Source organism: Ahaetulla prasina, chromosome 14, assembly GCF_028640845.1.
Source record: "Ahaetulla prasina isolate Xishuangbanna chromosome 14, ASM2864084v1, whole genome shotgun sequence".
Lineage (NCBI taxonomy): Eukaryota > Metazoa > Chordata > Lepidosauria > Squamata > Colubridae > Ahaetulla > Ahaetulla prasina.
The window spans coordinates 20078609-20101814 of NC_080552.1; the positions used below are offsets into that span (position 1 = coordinate 20078609).

A 23206-nucleotide genomic window follows, 5' to 3' on the forward strand; every position below is an offset into this window, starting at 1 on the left:
ACGCTATTAGGCCAATAGTGCAGAATACCCTGTTTCCCCCAAAATAAGACATCCCCTGATAATAAGCCAAATTGGGCTTTTGAGTTCATGGCAATAAGGCCAAGCGCTTATTTCAGGGTTAAAAAAAATAAGGGTCTTATTTTCGGGGAAACACGGTACATACTTCTACATATAAATACAGCCACGTAGTAAGCTGTATTGCTATTATCCTCATATTTTCCTCTTCTCATCTTTCCTACTATCTTCTCCTATTGGTATCTTATGATTTATCACTTGTTGTTTGTATCTTATGATTTATGATCTATGGCTTACCACTTTGCTGTTTGCATGCACACCGAGAGCTTATGCACCTGCAGACAAATTCCTTGTATATCCCGTCATGCTTGGCCAATAAAGAATTCTATTCTATTCTAAGGGACGCGGTGGCTCAGTAGCTAAGACACTGAGCTTGTCGATCGAAAGGTTGGCAGTTCAGCAGTTCGAATCTCTAGTGCTCCCGTTACTTGTCCCAGCTTCTGCCAGCCTAGCAGTTTGAAATCAGGTAAAAAATGCAAGTAGAAAAAATAGGGACCATCTTTGGTGGGAAGGGAACAGCGTTCCGTGCGCCTTTGGCGTTGAATCAGGCCGGCCACATGACCACGGAGACGTCTTCGGACAGCGCTGGCTCTTCGGCTTTGAAACGGAGATGAGCACCGCCCCCTAGAGTCAGGAACGATTAGCACATATGTGCGAGGGGAACCTTTGCCTTTATACTATTCTAAATGGTGAAGGGACAGTTGGGCTACTGCAGAGAAGAATTGGAAGTTTTGCTAGAATTGAACTTGGAGACCTCAAAATTACTCTAGGATTGCGGTTCTGAGTGCATTGTGGGTAAACTCCATTTTCTTCCTCTTTCGCAGAGGCCCTGCTGTCTCCTTAGGGCCGTATGCAAACCTTTCATTTGTTTTTCCATTCCGCTAAATATATAATGACTCTATTTTTCCTTCTTTCTGCACTCTTCAAAGTTAGGGACACATCTGCGTTGATTACCGATGGAAGCAAGAGTTTGCATCTGAGGCTAGAAATTTGCACATTATCTCATTTCCTGATGATATTTCCTGATCATTGAGAAGAGCCTCTGCTTACATGGTTCCTAAGGGGGTGGGTAGGGGTGGGGGAGATTGCTAGCCTTGTTCTCTTTTTCCCAGTTTGCTCTGCAAGCCAGGATTGCTAAGAATTGTTTTGCAAAGAGAGGATTGCACGTTGGCCCTTTTAAAACCTCTAGAGCCGCGATGGCGAACCTATCACACGCATGCCACAGGTGGCACGCGAAGCCATATCTGTGGGCACGCAAGCGTTACCCTCGCTCAACTCCAGCGCACATGCGCATGGCAGCCTGCTGACTTTCGGGCCTTCTGGGCCCACCGGAAGTTGGGAAACGGGCCATTTCTGGCCTCCAGAGGGCCTCCAGGAGGGTTGGAGAAGGCTGTTTTCACCCTCCCCTGGCTCCTAGAAAACCTCTGGCGCATGGGCAGGGCAAAAAGCGTGTCTACCAGATCCACCATGCCATCACGCGCCAGAAGCAGGGGGAGCACAGGTGGGGCGTGCACTCATGTGCGGGAGGGCGGGGCGCATTGAGTTATGGGTGTGGGCACGCACGCACGCGACCCCCTGTGTTCCCCTCGCTTTTAGCACGCGACAGCAAAAAGGTTAGCCATTATTGCTCTAGAGCAGGGGTCTCCAACCTTGGTCCCTTTAAGACTTGTGGACTTCAACTCCCAGAGTTCAAAGCTTGTGGACTTCAACTCCCAGAGTTCAAGCAAAGCTGGCTGAGGGACTCTGGGAGTTGAAGTCCACAAGTCTTAAAGGGACCAAGGTTGGAGACCCCTGCTCTAGAGTATGTACAATAGTGGCCAAAATTGTGGAAACCTTTTGGGGAAAAGTGTATTTTCTAAAACTAGCTAATAACACCACTTTTTTTTATGGGAGTAGTGCCATAAAATTATATATCAATGGAAAGATAATTTAATCAAGAATGTAATGCAGTAACTTTCATGAAGGATTTGCTATTAGAATAGCAGTTACAGTATCAAGAAGAAAAGTGAAACACGTACTGTGTTTCCCCAAAAATAAGACCCCGTCTTATATTTTTTTGAACGCTTGGCCTTATTTTTGGGGAGGTCTTATTATTTTGGGGCGTGTGGAGCAAGACGGAGCTCCTCTTGCCGTCTTACCTGATTTTCAGCCCTGTCTCCCTAACTCTAACCAGAGGAAATGGCAGGGACCGGCTGTGCATGCGGTTAAATATTTTCAGGGAGGGCTTATTTTCGGGGAAGCCAGGTAGAAAAAATGTCAATTAATTTATGAGTAACCTTTAGCGTGAATTGCGGCCTTACAACATCTTCCCATGGAGCGAACCAAGTCTTTGAGTTCTGCAGCTGTTATAATGTGAAACCAAGATTGAACGATGGCTTCTATTAACTGGGTTTTATTGCTGGGTCGCTTCTGACTAGCAAGTTTCTTTAGTGGGTTCCATAGATTTTTCAATTGGGTGAAGGTCCGTGCTATTCCCAGGCCATTCCAGCAGTGGAATAGGATTATCTTGAAACTCCCAAAAAGAAAAGTGGTGTTATTAGCCATCAAACCTGAAAAATACACTTTCCCCAAACGGTTTCCACAATTTTGGCCACTACTGTAATGAGAGTATAACGCAACCAACATGGCTGTTTTCATAAACTGTGATTGGAACAAACTGGTTTAGTGCAGGGACGAGCAATTCGATAGCTTTAGAGAAAGGGAACTGGGGCTGTTTCTTGCGCTTGAACGCAGACAGGATGTTTCACGGTTTCCTGATTGTAGTGGGTGGTGAGGTGTGTGTGTTTGTTTTTTTAAACTATTTTAAGGCTTAGATGTTAGCTTTTGTCTTGTCTGCCGCCTCCAAGTAGGGGAAATCAATTGTGTTGACAGCTTTTTAACAGCTGTAGTGTAGAGGAGGGGGAAGGTGGGCTTAGGGACTGTTACAAAAACATCAGTGCTTAGCCGGGAAAAACAGGAAAGGGTGAGAAAGAAACTCAAGATCGTAAGGCCTTGCGTCTCTTTGGCAGTAAGAGGGAGGGAAAGAGAAGCTTTCGACGTAACAATAAAGTGGTTAGGATGCAGAATTGCAGGCTAACTCTGCATTCCCACTGCCAGTTCAATCCTGACCGACTCATCCTTCGGAGGTGGGTAAAACGAGGACCCGGATTGTTGGGGCCAAGAGGCTGCTTCTATATCAGTTTAAGTGCTACTGCTATTCTAAACACGGTCCAGTGTTTGCAGACCATGGTAGCCCCAACTTCTTTGGCAGCATCTCAGTAACTAAGCAACAAGCAACCCTGCTCGGTTGAAAAACTCTTGGGGTGAGCTTGGTTTCCCCAGCCTCCTTTTCGCCCCTGCAGTTCTGCATTCTCTCTCTGCCAGGAGTCACCATTCTTCTGCGGCTGGTTTCTCAGACCTTCCATTGTTTCTAGCCGAAAAGTTTGGCTGTCTGGCTGGTTCTCCAGGAGACTGGCTTTAAACCTGCAGAATGTGGATGGATGGGTGATGAATGTTTAGCCTTAAATTGGTTTTTCGTCTCCTTCGGTTCTTTATTTGGCTATTTATTTAAAGCAACAATATGGCCACCCACCTCAAAGAGGTCGCTGTAGGCAGCTACCATAAGTAATAAGTGTAGTTCAAGACACCCTTTTTAAAAAAAAAAATCGGCGTAGAACAAAGCAAAAGGCCATGAAAATAATCTTAATGCAATCGTCAAGGCAGTTGGTCACCCAGTTGCAACCCCAAAGCACGCGTCCCGGGTCCCTCTAACCCTCTTGAAATGAGGGTCTTTCCATAGGGGGTGATGGCCATCTCAGGAGGGAAGGCTGTCTCAGAAAGGAGATCTCCTGGGTCCAAAGCTGGCTGAGGAATTCTGAGAGTTGAAGTCCGCAAGTCTTAAAGTTGCCAAGGTTGGAGACCCCTGCCTTAGATCAAGGATCTACCAACCTTGGCAATCTTACGATTTGTGGATTGCAACTCCCAGAATTCCTCAGTCACCTTGAAGATTCCTCTCTTAGATGACTGTGCTTCGGAGAAAAGATCTGGAGCACTTCCCCTCAATTCTGTTCCAGGAGGTGAGATGGGCTGAGGTCAATAAATCGACCATGGCTTTGGCAACTATTAGCTTCAGACAGAGAAGACACCCACCATCTAGAGCAGTGGTTCTCAACCTTTATAGTGCTGCGACCCCTTTAATACAATTCCCCACGATGTGGCGACCCCAACCGTAAAATTATTTTCGTTTTGAATTTATCGCGCCTGAAGCCGTCTTGGCTAGCGATCTGAACTGCTTGCGATTGCCTTGAGGACGGAGGCATTAAAGCGGAGACTCCTCTCCTATTAAGTTTATCGCGCCTGAAGCCAGATTAGGCTAGGGATTGGGAGTGATTGCAGCTGGCTTGAGAGGGAGACATCAGAGCAAAGATTTTTCTCTTTTTTTAATCCATCGCACCTGAAGCTGAATTCGGCTAGCGATTTGAAGAGCCTGCAGCTGGCTTGTGGAGTCAACCATTGGAGCGCGATTCTTTGACTCGCAAGTATACTTCCCATATTTCTGATGGTCTTAGGCGACCCCTGGCAAATCGTCATTCGACCCCCAACGGGGTTGCGACCCACAGGTTGAGAACCGCTGCTCTAGGGAAAGTTGTAGGAGAGCCACGGAGATGACCTTGGAGAGTGTTGTGGCCCTCCAGCAGAGTCGGACAGTGAGGAGGTTGGGGAGGAACCTGAGCCGGTCCTGGAGGCTGGAGAAGGCTCAAAGGAGGGCTCTGCATCCGAGGCAGAGAGGGGGTCAAGGCCATCTGGCAGTTATCAGCTGCCTCTGGAGCTAGACAACAGTGTCCCTTTTTGGGACACTTGCCAATTTTGGAGATCCCCGACGTAGGTAAAACTCTGGACCAGGAGTCAGCAACCTGTGGCTCTGGAGCCGCATGTGGCTCTTTCACCCCTGTGCTGCGGCTCCCTGTCACTCAAAATATGCATCACAACCGCCAATGTGTGACACCCGCCGGCACGTGATTTATTGAGCTTTTCAACCCCCGGTAGGTCAACCATGGATAAATCCAAGAAAAGGAAAGTTTCAGAAGAAAACAGAACATTTAATTCAACCACATAGGCTAGATTTGTGGCCGCTCAGGAAATAGTCAGGCACGGGAAGGGTTTTGTGGCTCCCGGTGTTTTCTTTTCTGTGGGAAACAGGTCCAAATGGCTCTTTTGAGTGTTTAAAGGTTGCCGACGCCAGTTCTGAACCAACCCAGCTTCGGGCAGCCTTTTCAAACTCCGGCTGTCTCGGCACATGAGCTGTTGGCTCATGTAGTCAAACCGTCTTCTTTCTGGCCCCCGCCTGACTCTTACCCCGTTTGCCTTCCAGAGAAGAGAAGATGACGGCGGCCCGCATCAGGAAGTGCCACAAATGCGCCACCGGCTTGATCAAGTCGGAAGGCTGCAACCGCATGTCTTGTCGTTGCGGGGCCCAGATGTGCTACCTCTGCCGAGCTGCCATTAACGGGTACGACCACTTCTGCCAGCACCCTCGTTCCCCGGGAGCCCCGTGTCAAGACTGTGCGAGGTGTTCCCTTTGGACCGACCCCACGGTAAGTGTCTGGGACGCCCCGAGGTTCTCTCCACAATCTCGAAGGGATTGACCCCCTCACAACTGCCTAGCTGTGACCCCCATTCCTTGGCGCCCTTCACGAGTGGTGGTGGTGGTGTCGTCCTCTATCTCGGGAAAACCGGGAAGAGCCCCCAGGAAGACTCTCGAGAAGCCCAGGGATGCCAAGAGCCGCGGTGGTGCAGTGGTTAGAGTGCAGTACTGCAGGCTACTTCTGCTGACTGCCAGCTGCTTGCAATTTGGCAGTTTGAATCTCACCAGGCTCAAGGTTGACTCAGCCTTCCGTCCTTCCGAGGTGGGTAAAATGAGGACTCAGATGGTTGGGGGTAAGAGGCTGACTCTGTCAAACGCTTAGAGACTCTGTCAACGGCTTAGGACTTATATAGCAGTGTATAAGTCTAAGTCAGTGTTGAAATTCAGATTTTTTTACTACCAGTTCTGTGGGTGTGGCTGGGGAAGGATACTGCAAAATCCCCATTCCCACCCACTCCTGGGGGAAGGACACTGCAAAATCCCCATTCCCTCCTAACTCCTGGGGGAAGACTATTGCAAAATCTCCATTCCCACCCCACTCTGGAGGCAGCAGGAGGTGGGATTTGCCGGTTCTCCGAACTACTCAAAATTTCCGCTACCGGTTCTCCAGAATCTGCTGGATTTCACCCCTGGTCTTAGTGCTATTGCCATTGACTCAGCCTTCCATCCTTCCAAGGTGAGTAAAATGAGGGCCCTGATTGTTGGGGGCAAGAGGCTGACTCTGTAAACCGTTTAGAGAAGGACTGTGAAGTGATATATAAGTCTTAAGTGCTAAGTGCGAGTCCGTGTTGATTGAGCTACCATGGTATGCACACACGTATATATATATGAAACTAAACATTTCCAGTTCCCTCAATTGTATATATATATATATATATACAATATTTGAGGGGCTGTCACAGAGAAGAGGGAGTCAAGCTATTCTCCAAGGCACCTGAGGGCAGGACAAGAAGAAATGGATGGAAACTAATCAAGAAGAGAAGCAACTTAGAACTAAGGAGAAATTTCCTGACAGTTAGAACAATTAATCAGTGGAACAACTTGCCTCTGGAAGTTGTGAATGCTCCAACACTGGAAATTTTTAAGAAGATGTTTTTTGTTTGTTTGTTTTTTTTGTTGTTGGTTTTTTTTGCATTTATATCCCGCCCTTCTCCGAAGACTCAGGGCGGCTTACACTATGTCAAGCAATAGTCTTCATCCATTTGTATATTATATACAAGTATAATTTGTTTGCCCCCAACAATCTGGGTCCTCATTTTACCTACCTTATAAAGGACGGAAGACTTGAGTCAACCTTGGGCCTGGTGGGACTTGAACCTGCAGTAATTGCAAGCAGCTGCTGTTAATAACAGACTGCATTAATCTGTTGAGCCACCAGAGGCCAAATGTTGGATAACCATTTGAAGTGGTGTAAGGTTTCATGCCTAAGCAGGGGGTTGGATTAGATGACCTCCAAGGTCCCTTCCAACTCTTGTTATTTTACGTTCTATGCGTTCTCTGTCCTGCTGGTATCCTTTCACCATTTCAACCCTGCCTCCCTGCCTTCACGTTTCCCAATTTCTTGGAGAAAATAGGCTTGGCCTCGTCACCGTTTCCCTGTTGCTCTTGAGACCTTCCCTGGTTTAATATGGGAATGATCTTCTTCTTTTTAAAGTCCTTGTTCTCCTCCTCCCTCTGAACATCCATACATCATGAAAGCATTTTGAGCTTATTGGGAACAGCTGTGCCCACACATGGAGAGAGAGAGAGAGAGAGAGAGAGAGAGAGAGAGAGAGAGAGAGAGAATGTCGGATGGGGGGGGAGATCTATATATGCCTGCATATCAAATTACAGATGGAGGAACCAAGTTCCTATTGACTCATCTGAAACACCACTTTTAAATATAAACCCCTCCATCCTGGAATAATTAGCCAGTGATTCCGGCTCGATATAAAAGACTGTAAATATATCTTGCGAGAGATTTTTTATTTTTATTTTTTTGCTTTTTTTTGAGTTGGAAAGGAATACGTTCTGTTGAGGGGAGCTTTGGCAATCAAGATCGTCTTGCAGTGTGATGGGGCCCTTTGCTTTTTACTCTCTTATCTGGTCTCTGCGGGTTCCCCACCTCCTTTCGTTTTCTGCGCCCAGCCGTGGTTGGCCAGAGGACTTTACAGTCCCAAGCAAAGGTCAGCAACCTGAAGGCTCAGGGGCCGTGAGCAGCCCTTAGATCAGGGGTGTCAAACTGGAATTTGTTGAGGGCCAGATCAGCATTGTAGTTCTCGTCTGCGGGCTGGCTGGGGTGAGGGGAAGGAGAGGGGATAGCATCCTTCTGGCCAAAACGGGGCATGGGGGGACCACATGCCCCCCCTCCCCCATGCTCACTTTTCGGCCTGGACAGCCTCCTGCAGCACCTTGCTAGGTAAAACGGGACACGCCCCTTCCCACGCCCCATTTTGGCTGCCAGAGGGACCACAGGCTCCCTCAGTTCAAAAACAGACAGACTTTATTAGAACAGCTGAGAATTAACTCATTCTCAGCGTCGTCCAAACTAAATCGAAGCAAGTTCTTCATAAGCACAATTCTTCAGTCTTATCGCCAACCTTGGTCTAATTAGGCAAACTGCCAAAGGCTTTTTTCTTGGCAAAAGTTCAAAAGCAGAAGACGCCGACAAGAAATAAATGCAGCAAGACAAGGAGCAAGGCTATCAACGTTGTTTTCCGACAAAGAGCCCAAACGCTGTTGCTGGTCTTTTAAGCCTTATGGGAGGGGCCAATCATCTCTTGGCCCTACTCCCAAGTTGTCCTTTTTGCTTGAGCTGCTCTTGCCTTCTGGCGGCTCTTCTCATGCGTGGATTAGGAACAGGCTCCTCCTGTTCCTCTGCCTCACTACTGTCAACCTCTGGAGGCTCCGGAGTCCGCGCCTCACTCCCCGATGGCCCTGGCCCCACCTCTGCCTCCGACGCAGAGCCCTCATCCGGGCTTTCCCCAGCCTCCAGGACTGGCCCATGTTCTTCCTCAGCCTCATCGCTGTCCAACTCCGCTGGGGGACCACAACAGCCATGTTCTGCTTTTTGTTTCACAATAACAATGCAAACACAACCTTTTGGTGCTCTGCACAACTCTCCCCGTGACTGATAGCGCCAGAAAAAAATATGCAAAATTGTTCAAACAGTTGCAGTCTGTTATCCCAGAGGAACAACATGCTCTAAAGTTGCTTTATTCGCATAACTGACTTCTTCTTACTTCTACAGGAAGTCCTTGACTTAACAGCAGTTCGTTTAGTGACCAAAGTTATAAAGGCACTGAATAAAGTGACTTATGACCCGTTTTTCGCACTTGCCATCGTTGGAACATCTCCATGGTCACATGATAAAAATTCAGACGCTTGGCAACTGATTCCTATTTATGACGGTTGCAGTGTCCCCGGGGTCACGTGATCCCCTTTTGCAACCAAAGTCACCAGATTCACTTCACAAAACAGTGTTTCTAATTTAACAATTGCAGTTTAATTATTTAACAATAGTTAAACAAGAACTACGGCAAGGAAAGTCATCAAATGGTTCAGAAACTCACTGAACCAACGTTTCCCTTAGCCCCAGAAATCAGAAATGTTGGCTCGGCTCGGATGTGGCCGTAAGTCAAGGACTCCCTGCATTTACTACTTCCACAGCTTCTGTGATTATCAGCACTGTAACGAGTTCCCTACTGTTCAGAGTGAGAGAGAGAAGAAAGAAAGAAAACTTTTTATCCCGTCCTGGAGAGAGGAATTTTGGAAGGGGAGAGAGGGAGATGGGGTGGAGGGAGGGAGGAGGAAGGAAGGAAGGAAGGAAGGAAGAAAGGAAGGAAGGAAGGAAGGAAGGAAACTTTATCTTAGCAGCCCGTTCTGGAGAGAGGAATTTTGGAAGGGGAGAGAGGGAGATGGGGTAGAGGGAGGGAGGAAGAAAGAAAAAAAGAAGGAAGGAAGGAAGGAAGGAAGGAAGGAAGGAAGGAAGGAAGGAAGGAAACTTTATCTCAGCAGCCCATTCTGGAGAGAGGAATTTTGGAAGGGGAGAGAGGGAGATGGGGTGGAGGGAGGGAGGAGGAAGGAAGGAAGGAAGGAAGGAAGAAAGGAAGGAAGGAAGGAAGGAAGGAAACTTTATCTTAGCAGCCCGTTCTGGAGAGAGGAATTTTGGAAGGGGAGAGAGGGAGATGGGGTAGAGGGAGGGAGGAAGAAAGAAAAAAAGAAGGAAGGAAGGAAGGAAGGAAGGAAGGAAGGAAGGAAGGAAGGAAGGAAGGAAACTTTATCTCAGCAGCCCATTCTGGAGAGAGGAATTTTGGAAGGGGAGAGAGGGAGATGGGGTGGAGGGAGGGAGGAAGAAGGAAGGAAGGAAGAAGGAAGGAAGGAAGGAAGGAAACTTTATCTCAGCAGCCCGTCCTGGAGAGAGGAATTTTGGAAGGGGAGAGAGGGAGATGGGGTGGAGGGAGGGAGGGAGGAAGGAAGGAAGGAAGGAAGGAAGGAAGGAAGGAAGGAAGGAAGGAAGGAAGGAAACTTTATCTTAGCAGCCGGTTCTGGAGAGAGGAATTTTGGAAAGGGGCAGAGAGAGGGAGGGAGGGAGAAAGGAAGGAAACATTTTATCTTAGCAGCCTGTTCTGGAGAAAGGGAATTTTGGAAGGGGAGAGATAGGGAGGAAGGAAGGGAGAAGGAGGAAGGAAGGAAGGACGGAAGGAAGGAAGGAAGGAAAAACTTTTTATCTCAGCAATCCGTTCTGGAGAGAGGAATTTGGAAGGGGTGAGAGAGAAAGAGAGAGAGAGGAAGGAAGGAAGGAAGGAAGGAAGGAAGGAAGGAAGGAAGGAAGGAAGGAAAGAAAGAAAGAAAGAAAGAAAGAAAGAAAGAAAGAAAGAAAGAAAGAAAGAAAGAAAGAAAGAAAGAAAGAAAGAAAGAAAGAAAGAAAGAAAGAAAGAAAGAAAGAAAGAAAGAAAGAAAGAAAGAAAGAGAGAGAGAGAGAGAGAGAGAGAAAGAGAAAACTTTTTATCTCAAGCAACCTGTTCTGGAGAGAGGAATTTGGAAGGAGTTCCCGTGGCGTCGGCTGTACAGCTGATAGCTACAAATCTTCCTTTTTAACATCGTTGCTTGCACATGCCAGCGCATCTTCAGGCCCTTTTGTGCCCATGTGCTTCGCATTCTCTTCTCCTCAAACATCCCAGAAGCATTTCAAGGGCGACCTTTGTAAAGGATTCACATCATTGCTGTCGCATGCCAAGAAAGTAACCGCCAGCCATTGCAGCAGACGGAAATAAAAGATGGCGCCGATTCCCTTAACTCCTGTGGCGGAGAGAGAAAGGTCGTAAAACGGGGCAAAAACGGTCATAAGTCACTTTTTTCAGTGCCATTGTAACTTCTAACAGTCACTAAGTGAGGTATTGTAAGTCAAAGACCGCTTGCATGTATTTCTGTGTGTGGACAACTCCGCAAGTGTGTGTTTAGAGATACGTTTCAGTCTCCCCCTTTTCCATGTGGGGAACTCTGGAAACAACATGATCCTTGGTTTATGGCTGCAAACCAGGGGTGAAATCCAGCAGGTTCCGACAGGTTCTGGAGAACCGGCAGCAGAAATTTTGAGCAGTTCGGAGAACCGGCAAATAGCACCTCTGGATGGCCCCAGGAGTGGGGAGGGAATGGAGATTTTGTAATATCCTTCCCCCAGGAGTGGGGAGGGAATGGGGATTTTGCAATATCCTTCCCCCAGGAGCAGGGAGGGAATGGGGATTTTGCAGTATCCTTCTCCCAGGAGTGGGGAGGGAATGGGGATTTTGCAGTATCCTTCCCCCAGGAGTGGGGAGGGAATGGGGATTTTGCAATATCCTTCCCCCAGGAGTGGGGAGGGAATGGGGATTTTGCAGTATCCTTCCCCCAGGAGTGGGGAGGGAATGGGGATTTTGCAGTATCCTTCTCCCAGGAGTGGGGAGGGAATGGGGATTTTGCAATATCCTTCCCCCAGGAGCGGGGAGGGAATGGGGATTTTGCAGTATCCTTCTCCCAGGAGTGGGGAGGGAATGGGGATTTTGCAGTATCCTTCTCCCAGGAGTGGGGAGGGAATGGGGATTTTGCAGTATCCTTCTCCCAGGAGTGGGGAGGGAATGGAGATTTTGCAATATCCTTCCCCCAGGAGTGGGGAGGGAATGGGGATTTTGCAATATCCTTCCCCCAGGAGTGGGGAGGGAATGGGGATTTTGCAATATCCTTCCCCTGCCACGCCCACCAAGCCATGACCACAGAACCGGTAGTAAAAACAATTTGGATTTCACCCCTGCTGCAAATGATTCCCATGCCCAGATTGTGCGAGTTTGCGGACCCCTTACGTTGTGATCTCCATTGTGGGAAACGAAAAACGATGCTTTTCAAAGACCCACAAGAGTTCCTTCTGGCATAGTGACCAGCTTGGAAGATCAGTTAAACTAGTGACTTAGTGAATCCAGGAACAAGCTTTGGTTGAGCTGAAACACACACACACACACACACACACACACACACACACACCATCCTCCTGCCAAAATGCTGTTTGGTTCCCATCAAACATTAAAAGGGGGAGAGAAAGGGCTTCGACAAAATTTCCAGACGTCTTTTTATGAAATCCAAATTGGGAAAACTGTCCCATTTCTGTATCATCTCTGTGTGTGTCTCTCTTTGTGTGTGTGCATGTGTGTGCGTGTGCAAGCATGTTCACCCGAGACCGCATGTTTCCTAGAGGTTCCTCCAAATCCAGAGGATTTTCCACATTACAGGAAAGGGAAAATACAGGAAAACATTAAAAAGCGAAGAAATGAAAACAAGATGTCCGTGCATTTTTTATTTTTTTTTAATGGGATGGCCATTTGTTTCCAACTAGCTCTGCAGCTTACATTAGTTTTCTCACCCTTAGCATTCTTCTTATGTAGCAGTCCATTGATTCTACATTTAGAATACATATATCATCATCGTTATTTCGATTTATTGACTTTCGGGGAGGAAATGGCAAAAGTGGAATTGATGACTGGCGAAACAGAGAGCCAGGAAGTAGACCTTGTCCATTCCTCTCCGGACAAGGTAACTAATCCCATTCTATAAAGCCTTAGTAAGACCACACCTGGAATACTGCATCCAGTTTTGGTCACCACACTATAAAAAAGAGGTTGAGACTCTAGAACAGTGGTTCTCAACCTTTATAGTGCTGCGACCCCTTTAATACAATTCCCCACGATGTGGCGACCCCAACCATAAAATTATTTTCGTTTTTAATTCATCGTGCCTGAAGCCGAATTCGGCTAGCGATTCGAAGAGCCTGCAGCTGGCTTGTGGAGTCAACCATTGGAGCGCGATTCTTCGACTCGCAAGTATACTTCCCATATTTCCGATGGTCTTAGGCGACCCCTGGCAAATCGTCATTCGACCCCCAACGGGGTCCCGACCCACAGGTTGAGAACCGCTGCTCTAGAAAGACTGGGAGAGAAGAGCAACGAAGATGATTAGGGGACTGGAGACTAAAACATACGATGAATGGTTGCAGGAACTGGGCCTGGCCGGTCTAGTGAAGAGCAGGGGAGACATGATCGTGGTCTTCCAATACTTGAGGGGCTGCCACAGAGAGGAGTGGGGGGGTTAATATTCTGACCCAGCCTTAGCAGAAACGAGAAACAGACTCTTAGTCCTCAGTTGTTCTCCTCTCCTAACTGCTCTGTGTATACATGCATCTGGAACAGGCCCCAGCTATTCTTCCTCCTCATTCATCTCGGCCTCCAAAGGCAGCTGCCTCTCCAGTGGCTGGGAAATGTCGGACAGTCCTGGCTCTATCTCTGCGTCCGATGCAGAGCATCCATCAGAGCCTTTCCCCAGACTCCAGGACTGTGTCGTGTCCCACTCCTCCACTGACGGCCGGGTCGGGGAAGTCCGTATCAAGTGTGCCTCTACAGCTCTGCCAAAGTCCTATCAGAGTTCTCAAGGCAGGCAGGAGACCAGGAAGTGACTTCAGCAATCTGAGTTAGACTTTGCCTGACTCAGAGAATGCCAGAAAGCGGACCCTTTATATAGGCCATGGGGTGTGGCTCCATGACTCAGCACTTATCCAGGCCTGCCCCTCCCTTCCTTTTGCTGACATCGCCTCTCCATTCTCCGGAAGCGTGGGTCTATCCATTGCATCGTTTCGTCTCCAGCTGTTGGTAATCTCAGCTCGTGGCTGGCTTCAGGCGCACATGCTATCGGAGGGAGGTTTGTTTGTTCGGCCTGTCCGGGCATGGTGCCAGGGCTGGGGGCTGGAGGCATGCCAGGACATTCTTCAGCACTATCAGCTTCTGGCAGAAGATAAGAGGGGCCCGGCTGTGGCAGGGGGAGCGAGCGAGACACAACAGACTGGCCCAAGTTCCTCCCCAACCTCTTCATTGTCCAAGTCTGCCGCCAGCTCTGCTGGCAGCTGGCGGGCCACAACAGTCAAGCTATTTTCCAAAGCACCTGAAGGCCAGACAAGGAACAATGGATGGAAACCGAACAAGGAGAGATATTCAACCTAGAAATAAGTAGAAATTTTCTGACAGCGAGAACAATCAACCCACGGGACAGAAGTTGCCTTCGGAAGTTGTGGGAGCTTCATCAATGGAGGCTTTCAAGAAGAGACTGGGCTGCCATCTGTCAGAAATGGTGTAGGGTCTCCTGCTTGAGCAGGGGGTTGGACTAGATGACCTACAAGGTCCCTTCCAACTCTATTAATCTGTTAAATCTGACAAGGGGAAGAATGGAGATTGCTCACAAGTGTTCCGGGGCAGTTGCTCCTCGGGTGGAGACCTCAAAGGCATGCTTTGAAGTCTTGTGGATGTAATTTCAGGAACCAGAGATTGCAGGAGGTAGCAGTGACATATCTACAGCCCTGGAGTCAGGGGTGATTCGCCGTGAACAAACGGCAGCAGACCCAAGTCAAGGTCTCAAAACACAGGCGTGCAAAAGAAATTAGTTTTTTTTCCCCTTGCAGAAGGCGGAGGACACCTTCGTTCAGCGTCACCGATTTCCCTTTTTATATACATGTATAAATTTAAGCGTATCGACCTCTAGCTCTCCTGACGGTTCTGGGTCTCCCTGTCCCTTACAGGAGGACGATGAGAAGATAATCCACGAAATTCAGAAGGAAGCGGAAGAAGAACAAAAGAGGAAGAGCGGAGGTTGGTTGAACCTTGGCGTTGAATGGATAGAAGCAGGAAAGCGGCATTAGGTGGGAATGTTTGCCTTTGACCAAGAAAGGAGAATATTTGGAGCTCAGGGTTGACACGAGGGCTCCTTGGTGCTCTCTGAGCTTGGTGGTTTTCTTGCAGACGTTTCCTGACCCAACTAGGTAACATCATCAGTGCTGAAGAGGAGAGATGTTAGTGGAGAGGGAGGGGAAAGGAGGAGAGGAGGGCTGTGGGGTCCTTGGTGTGATCTCTGAGCTTGGAGATGTTTCATTGCCAAACTAGGTAACATCATCAGTGCTAGAAAGGAGTGCTTTTGTGGATGGAGGAGGAGAAGAGGAAGAGAAAGGAGGAGGAGGAGGAAGAGGAAGAAAAGGAGGAGAGGAGAGGAAAAGGAGAGGAAGAGAAGGGGAAGAAGAAGACTGGAGGAAGGGGACTATGGGGCCCTTGGTGCTCTTTGAGCTTGGTGGTTTCCTTGCAGACGTTTCATGACCCAACTAGGGAACACCATCAGTGTTAGAAGGGAGTGGGGTTTGGGAGGAGGAGGAGGAGGAGTGAGAAAGAGAAGGAAGAGGGGAAGAAATAGAAAGGAGGAGGAGGGAGAGAAGACATGAAGAGGAGGAGGACTGTAGGGTCTTTAATGATTCCTGAGCTTGGTGGTTTCCTTGCAGACGTTTCATGACCCAACTAGGGAACACCATCAGTGTTAGAAGGGAGTGGGGTTTGGGAGGAGGAGGAAGAGGAAGAGAAGGGGAAGAAGAAGACTGGAGGAAGGGGACTATGGGGCCCTTGGTGCTCTTTGAGCTTGGTGGTTTCCTTGCAGACGTTTCATGACCCAACTAGGGAACACCATCAGTGTTAGAAGGGAGTGGGGTTTGGGAGGAGGAGGAGGAGGAGAAAGAGAAGGAAGAGGGGAAGAAATAGAAAGGAGGAGGAGGGAGAGAAGACATGAAGAGGAGGAGGACTGTAGGGTCTTTAATGATTCCTGAGCTTGGTGGTTTCCTTGCAGACGTTTCATGACCCAACTAGGGAACACCATCAGTGTTAGAAGGGAGTGGGGTTTGGGAGGAGGAGGAGGAGGAGTGAGAAAGAGAAGGAAGAGGGGAAGAAATAGAAAGGAGGAGGAGGGAGAGAAGACATGAAGAGGAGGAGGACTGTAGGGTCTTTAATGATTCCTGAGCTTGGTGGTTTCCTTGCAGACGTTTCATGACCCAACTGGGTAACATCATCAGTGCAAGAGAGGAGAGATGTTAGTGGAGAGGGAGGGGGGAGGAGGACCATGGGGTCCTTGGTGCTCTCTGAGCTTAGTGGTTTTCTTGCAGATGTTTCATTGCCAAACCATCATCAGTGCTAGAAGGGAAGTGGGGTTTGCAGACTTCCGGACGAGGAGGAGAATTGTGGGCTCCTCAGTGCTCTCTGAGCTTGGTTGTATTCTTGCAGACCTCTCATGACCCAGCTAGGGAACGTCATCAGTGCTAGCCCGTATTTGTCCTTAAAGAAACACAGACGTGGCACGCAAATCTAGTCCAAATGACCCGGTTACTTCATCCTAATACTAGGAAACCCATCCAAACAGGACGGCCGGAATTCTTTTTAAATTGTCACCTTCTTGCTTACCTTCTCCTTCTATATTTTTATATATCTATATATATCTATTTGTTTTCTTTTGCAGAAAACAGTTTTAAGCGGATCGGGCCTCCGGCAGAGAAACCCGCAGAGAAGATCCCGCGGATCGAAGCCATCCCCAGGCCGGTTCCCCAGAACTTCCACCACCACCACCATCATCACCACCAAATGCGCCCCTACCCGTTCGGCCACCCCCCTTTCCCTCTCCCTCCGGTGCACCCCCTGTACAACAACCTCGGCCCCATCAACCTCGGCCCCATCCCGGCCCCTTACGTGCCTCCGCTCCCCAACATGCGAGTGAACTACGACTTCCCCCCAATGAACCTTCAGCTGGAGCACAACCTCCCTATGCACTTCGGGCCTCAGCCTCGGCATCGGTTCTGATCCGCTTTCGGGGAAGGTCCTTTCCTGGAACTTGCTGCAGGGAAAGTCCACACACACTGGTTGTCGATGCTCGCTCGCTCGACCCCTCCTCCCCTCCCCTCCCCACAAAAGCTACATGTCCACCTTCGCCACCTGTTCCTTCTGCCTCCCTGGTTGCCTCCCAGTTCAGAAGTCCTTTTTTTTCCCCCCTGCCCACCGCTAGGTGCAGGGGAGCCCTAGTTTGCAATAAGGGTTTTTTGTTTTTTTAATCCCGGCACCGTTCAGTTTTCTCCAGGTGCTCTCGGTTTTTGAGAAGAGGGCTTCCGCAGGAGGAGGAGTGGGAGGGGTATACAGCATTGCCAAATCATCTCCTTCCGTAGCGGTAGGACCTCCCAACACCTCAACCCCAAGAAGAGGTTGAAAGTGGCGGCGGAGGAGGAGTTTGGAATATTTGCAACGCTCAGGTGGCGCTTCTCTTCCTGCCCAAAAAGCCAGGCGTGGCACGGGTGTGTGTGTGTGTGTGTGCTCTTCTTAGCTTAGATCTTCCACAGCTTCCCTCTTCTGCTAGGAAAAGCAGGGGACCGATGCCCTTCTTAAGCGGGTCGGGGGTCTGCTAAAGCAGGGGTCTCCAACCTTGGTCCCTTTAAGACTTGTGGACTTCAACTCCTGGAGTCCCTCAGCCAGCAATGCTGGCTGAGGAACTCCGGGAGTTGAAGTCCACAAGTCTTAAAGGGACCAAGGTTGGAGACCCCTGTCCTAAAGCGAGCTGGGGGGAAACCCTCGGATAATTTGATGAGCCTTGATCACAGCTCAGCGGTGGGGCTGGGGCCTCCGGAAGCACAAAGCAGATCAGCGTTAATGTAGCCCATGGAGGTTTTCTCTGTTGTGCAATGGAAATGAGAGCCCCAGCTGGAGGAAGCGAGGACAAACTGACTGGCCTACACAGAGGTCAAAAGTATTGAGGTTCTGGGTGAAAGGCAGGTGTGCGATTGGGTTGGGCCTCCTCCGCTTTTCTCTGCCGTTGCTCTCACGGCTAGGAGAACTGCCCCTATGCGCCTTGGACCTTCCCCGCCCCCGCCCCCCATCCCTTACCTGTGGGAGCACCTGGCTCTAAGCTCCCTTATGCATCCTCCAGCTCTCGAAGCCCAGGGGTGTGAACAGGTCACCAAGAAGCTAGATCTGTGGTCTCAACATTTAGGTCTTGGGTTCTTCCGCAGAACCGTTTTAAAGGGCCCACTTTAGATCAGTGCTTCTCAACCCGAGCTGCTTTAAGAGGAGTGGGCTTTGACTCCCAGCTATGGGAGTTGGAAGTCTGCCCATCTTAAAAGCCCAGAATTCCCAGCCAGCTATGGGAGTTGAAGTCCACCCAACTTAAAGCCGCTAAGGTTGAGAAACAATGGTTGAGTACAGGGGTCTCCAACCTTAGTAACTTTAACTCCCAGAGTTGAAGTCCACAAACCTTAAAGTTACTAAGGTTGGAGACCCCTGGTTTAGTAAGATCAGTTGGATGGATGGATAGAGCCTGTTCTCCAAATATTCCTGTCTCTCCCCCCCCCTCCCCCAGATCTCCCCTTCCATCTTCAGTACACCTGTACCCCCTTCGGTCCTCTGTGACTTTAATACCTTCATCTGGAAGAGGTGTGACCTCAGAAACATGCCAGAAAGTTCCTGCGTGATCAGCCACCCACACCAGAGCTCGGAGGACAAGGAAGTGAGCCGCACTCCGGCTGGCTCTCGTGATTTCAGGAAGGAAAACTTCCTTGTCTTCAGAAACGGCTTCCCTTCCCAAAACCAGCAGCCACCCGTGTCAAGGTTGATGACCTTTCTTCCGAAGAGTTTGGCCAGTAAGGGTCTTTCTCTCTCTCCCTGGGTCAGAAGCCTGGAAGCCAAAGGGCCTCTTGCATCTTTGGTGGACGCCAGGTTGTGTGTGTGTGTGTGTGAAACATTGCAGAAAATGGCTTTCTTCTCTTCTAAAACCCTAAATCCAACCGAGGGAATCTTCCCTGCGGTTTTCCTTCGGGGCCTTGGCTCAGCTCAAGCAATAGAATACAAGTGACGGTTTTTGAACCAGGACTAGCTCTGTTTGTCTCCCAGATTGCTCCCCTCCCTCCTTCAATTTTTTTTTTATTTTATATTTTTTAAAAATTTCCTCCGTGAGAAAAAAAAAACAAAAAACTATATTCCTTGGAGGAGGACAGGATTCTTTGGCTATAACGAAAAGGCCCATAAATATTGTCATTTATTCACCCTCCATTAAGTGTGGAAAAGAATCAGGGAAGGTGAAGCAGAGTGCTTGCTTTTCAAGGGTTTCCTCCCCGATTCTAGCTACCTTCTTTCCTTTTAAACGATATTATCAAACCAGCTTTTTATGTTTGTTTCTTTGTTTTGTTTTCTCCTCCTGGATATCCAAGCAGTTGACCGTCTCCCCTTTCCTTCTGGACGTGATCATGCAACTCCCACTTTTCTTTAAAATGATTCTGAAATAAAATCAGGGATGCTTTGAATAGCTGCTCGCTTCCAAGGAAGAGCGCTCACAACCCCGTGTGCGTAGGTCTAGGGCAGGGGTCTGCAAACTTGGCTCTTGTAAGACTTGTGGATTTCAACTCCCAGAGTCCCTCAGCCAGCAAAGTCTTAAAAGAGCCAAGTTTGCAGACCCCTGGTCTAGGTGGCCCACAGAATCCCAAATCAATAAGGATCGCTCAGACTAATCAATAGATCAGAATGTTCCCGTGGAAAATTTTTGGACCCTTTTCCTTGGTGAGAAAGTGATGTGCTTCATGGTGAAAGTTTTGGGACCGGCTGGGAATTTAATCCCATAGGAGCCATATATTCCTGAAGTTCTTCCATCCCAAAATTTTTCTTTTTGTCTTCCATTCCACAGGTTGCCATTCCGGTCCCATCTTAAGCCACGTTAGATTCAAAATTGTGGGGTTTTTTTCCCTTTGCTATCGTTCGGCCATGAAAACCAAGCCCACGGAACACGTTAAGTCCAAGCTGATCCGATAACTCTGCTTATATGGATCTTATTCAGGTTCTTAAATCGGCACCTTAACCTTAAATTGTTGGCTTCTTTGCGGTAGCAATTGTTCTCTCTCTCTCTATATATATATGTAGAATAATTTTGCTACCACTAAAACCCAAAAGGGACCCGTTCTCATAGAAGTACTTGAGTTTAGAAAGACTCCTCATTCCGAGGAAATTGAGTTCTTTTGCATCTTAAAGCTGCTTTTTTTCTTTTTAACATATTCTTGATAGGTTTTGGCTATTTGGGCTAGATTTAAAGTGAAAAGGATTTGCATCCTCCTTTCTGCTCCTACATCATGGAACAGCTGATGCAACAATTCCCTTCTTCCTCTGCTTTGAGTTCCAGAATATTAGCTCAGCTTTTTCTGTTGGGTAAAGGCTGTGTGCATTTACTCCTGGTTGTAGAAAACCCAACCCTGCCTCTTAAGATTTCATTCCTGTAAGGATCTTGAACGAGGAGTTTGGAACAAGGTTGCCCGTAACAAGTGGGGAAGAATTCTTTTATCGTTTAACACAAGAGGTGTCCAACCTTGGCTATGTTAAAATCTATGACTTCCAACTCCCACAAATTCCCCAGGCAGCCAAGATCCTTACGGAAATGAAATTCTGGGAATTGGAAGTCCGCAGGTTTTAAAGGTTGCCGAAGTTGGAGGACAACCCCCCTCCCGATTTAACTAATTAATTAACTAGTAATTTCTATTTCCATTTCCTCTACTTGAAAAGCCCAGATTCTCTCATCACTACCTATGCTCGCATCTTCTGGAGAACTTCAGCTGGCCCACTCACGGTTTAGAAAAGGCTTTTGAGAGTTGTGGCCTTGGGACTAAGTCTCCCAATACATTTGAGGAAGAAACTATGGGTAGGAAGGAGCCCAGAGCATCGGGGAAGGTATTCCTTGACAAAGACCTCTGACTTCCAGCAGCTCTTTGCTCTTTCTGAAAATTACCTACAAGTTTCTCAGAAGAAGAAAGAAAGAGACTATCCAAAACAGGGATCTCCAACCTTGGCAACTTTAAGACTTGTGGACGTCAACTCCCAGAATTCTGGGAGTTGACATCCACAAGTCTTAAAGTTGCCAAGGTTGGAGACCCCTGATCCAAAACATGCATCTCAAGGACATCTTCCAGCTTATCAATTCCCACTGAGACGATTACTTGGTCCGATCTGTAGCAGGTAATGTCCTACCAAACCCATCTTCTTTTTAAAAAATAAATAAATCAATAAATCCTTGAACTCTTCAAAACTTGAAGATGGGGAGGTGTTTTGGCCACCCGTGCCTGTAGAGATGGTGCAAATAAAACTGGAGGCCAGCTGCAGTCTTAGAAGCCAGCTCTAGCCCTCAGCTAGAAAAAAAAGACTTAATCCTAACCAAGGTGTGGCAAAAGAGATTACAAACCCAACCAGCCTTCAGATCTTTTATTTTTCCCTTTCTGGATTGGGTGGGGGGGCTCCAGCAATACGATCGATTGATTCATCTGTTTTTCTCCTGCTTTGCTTTTTTTTTTAAGAAAACCATGTTGTTGTTTTTTCCTCTTAAAACTCCTGGATGTTGTTGGTTAGTCTACTGCGTTGTCTTTTTTTTCCCCTCTCTTTAATCCGAATCTTCCCTGAATCTTTTAAACCCCAGAGGTCTCCAATCTTGGCAGCTTTAAGACTTGTGGACTTCGGCTCCCAGAATTCCTCAGGCAGCAAAGCAAAGCTGGCTGAGGAATTGTGGGAGTTGAAGTACACAAGTCTTCCAAGTTGCCAAGTCTTAAAGCTGCTGAGATTGGAGACCCCTGGTTTAAACGGAACATGCCTACAAGTGGAAAGTTACTTGGGTGGAGAGTGGAATTTGTGTGAGATTCCATTTTTGGGGGTTGTGGTGTTTTTTTTATTGGTAGCTTCTTTTTTATATATACATATATATATGGTTTATAGTATCTATCTCTCCAAAAGCATTCATCTGTTTACGGGTAGACAAGAAGAAGTGTATGGATTTCCGCCCCCTTTTGACATTTTAATAGGTACTTTCTATTATCAACTTTGCAGTGTTGCATTTAACTTGCCTTAAAAGGTGGAGAGAGAAACTTAGCATTTGCACTTAGCAAAAAAAAAAAAAAAGCGAGAGAAATTAATTTAAAGGAGCAAAACCCAATCAACGGGAGAGCTGCATGTTCTACAACTTTGTATAACATAGCTGAAAACTAAAAAAAAAAAAAAAAGAAGACGACCCAAAACCAGAAGAGAGAGAGAAAAAAAAAAAGAGAATATTTTTCTTTACCTTCTGGTAGGAAACCATTCTAATCCGCGTGTAAAAAGTTTCTGTATTATATTGTAATTTCGATTTTTTTTTTGTAATTAAAAGAAAATTTGTGCTCCCTGTTTTTTTTACGTATCCTGGTTTCCTACGGGAGGATCTGTCCCGAAGAATGCAGCCTGGCCTGCGGCGTAGCCAACGGCCGTGCCAGATAAGCTCAATTGCCGTTCTCTTCAAATCCCTGCAGTTTGAAACATGTCACTTTCCCTGGGTGAAAAGAGCGGACATTTTTATCACAAAAAAAGGCTAAACTTTTTGTTTAAGAGCCGTGGTGGCGCAGTGGTGAGAATGCAGTATCGCAGGCTAATTCTGCCAGCTGCCAGGAGTTCGATCCTCACCTGCTCAAGGTTAACTCAGTCTTTGTCCTTCCGAGGTCGGTAAAATGAGGACTCTTAATTGTTGGGGGTAATATCCTGTCTCTGTAAACCACTTGGAGAGGGCTGTCAAAGCACTGTGAAGCGGTATATAAATCTAAGTGCTACTGCCTGACTGCCTGCCTTCCCTCCCTCCCTCCTTCCTTCCCTCCTTCCCTCCTTCCCTCTCTCCCTTCCTCCTTTCCTTTCTTCTTATTCCCTTTCTCATTCTCCTTCCTCCCTCCCTCCTTTCTTTCTTATTCCCTTTCTCATTCTCCTTCCTGGTTTCGCAGTGGTTAAAATGGAGTATTGCAGGCTAATTCTGCCAACTGCCAGCAGTTCAGTTCTCAACGGCTCCAGGTTGACTCAGCCTTCCATCCTTCCGAAGTTGGTAAAATGAGGACCCAGATTGTTGGGGGCAAGAGGCTGATTCTGTAAACCGCTTAGAGAGGGCTGTAAAACACTGAAGTGGTATATAAGTCTAAGTGCTATTGCTATTCCTTCCTCCCTCCCTCCCTTCCTATTAGAATGCAGTATTGCAGGCTGACTCTGCCCCACTGTCAGCGGTTCGATCCTGACTGGCTCAAGGTTGACTCAGCCTTCCATCCTTCCGAGGTGGGTAAAATGAGGACCCAGATTATTGGGGGCAAGAGGCTGACTCTGGAAACCGCTTAGAGAGGACTGTAAAATACTGTGA

The 23206-nt window shown here is 47.9% G+C and overlaps 1 protein-coding gene across 2 annotated transcripts in view; it reads left to right on the forward strand.

Annotated features, from left to right (window-relative positions):
- The window catches only part of RNF216 (ring finger protein 216), an 89183-nt gene extending 66969 nt beyond the window's left edge, over window positions 1–22214 (forward strand). Inside the window, exons 15-18 of one of the 2 annotated variants that reach the window (XR_009152125.1) lie at window positions 5426–5648; window positions 14769–14838; window positions 16517–17434; window positions 17574–22214. Coding sequence is in view for 1 of the 2 variants with exons in the window: in XM_058157911.1 (XP_058013894.1) it covers window positions 5426–5648; window positions 14769–14838; window positions 16517–16854 (631 nt within the window). In the remaining variant the exon portion in view is untranslated. Of the gene's footprint in view, window positions 1–5425; window positions 5649–14768; window positions 14839–16516; window positions 17547–17573 lie in introns of those variants that run through there. The other variant, XM_058157911.1, reaches the window with a different exon arrangement.
- The last annotated feature ends 992 nt before the right edge of the window (window positions 22215–23206 follow it).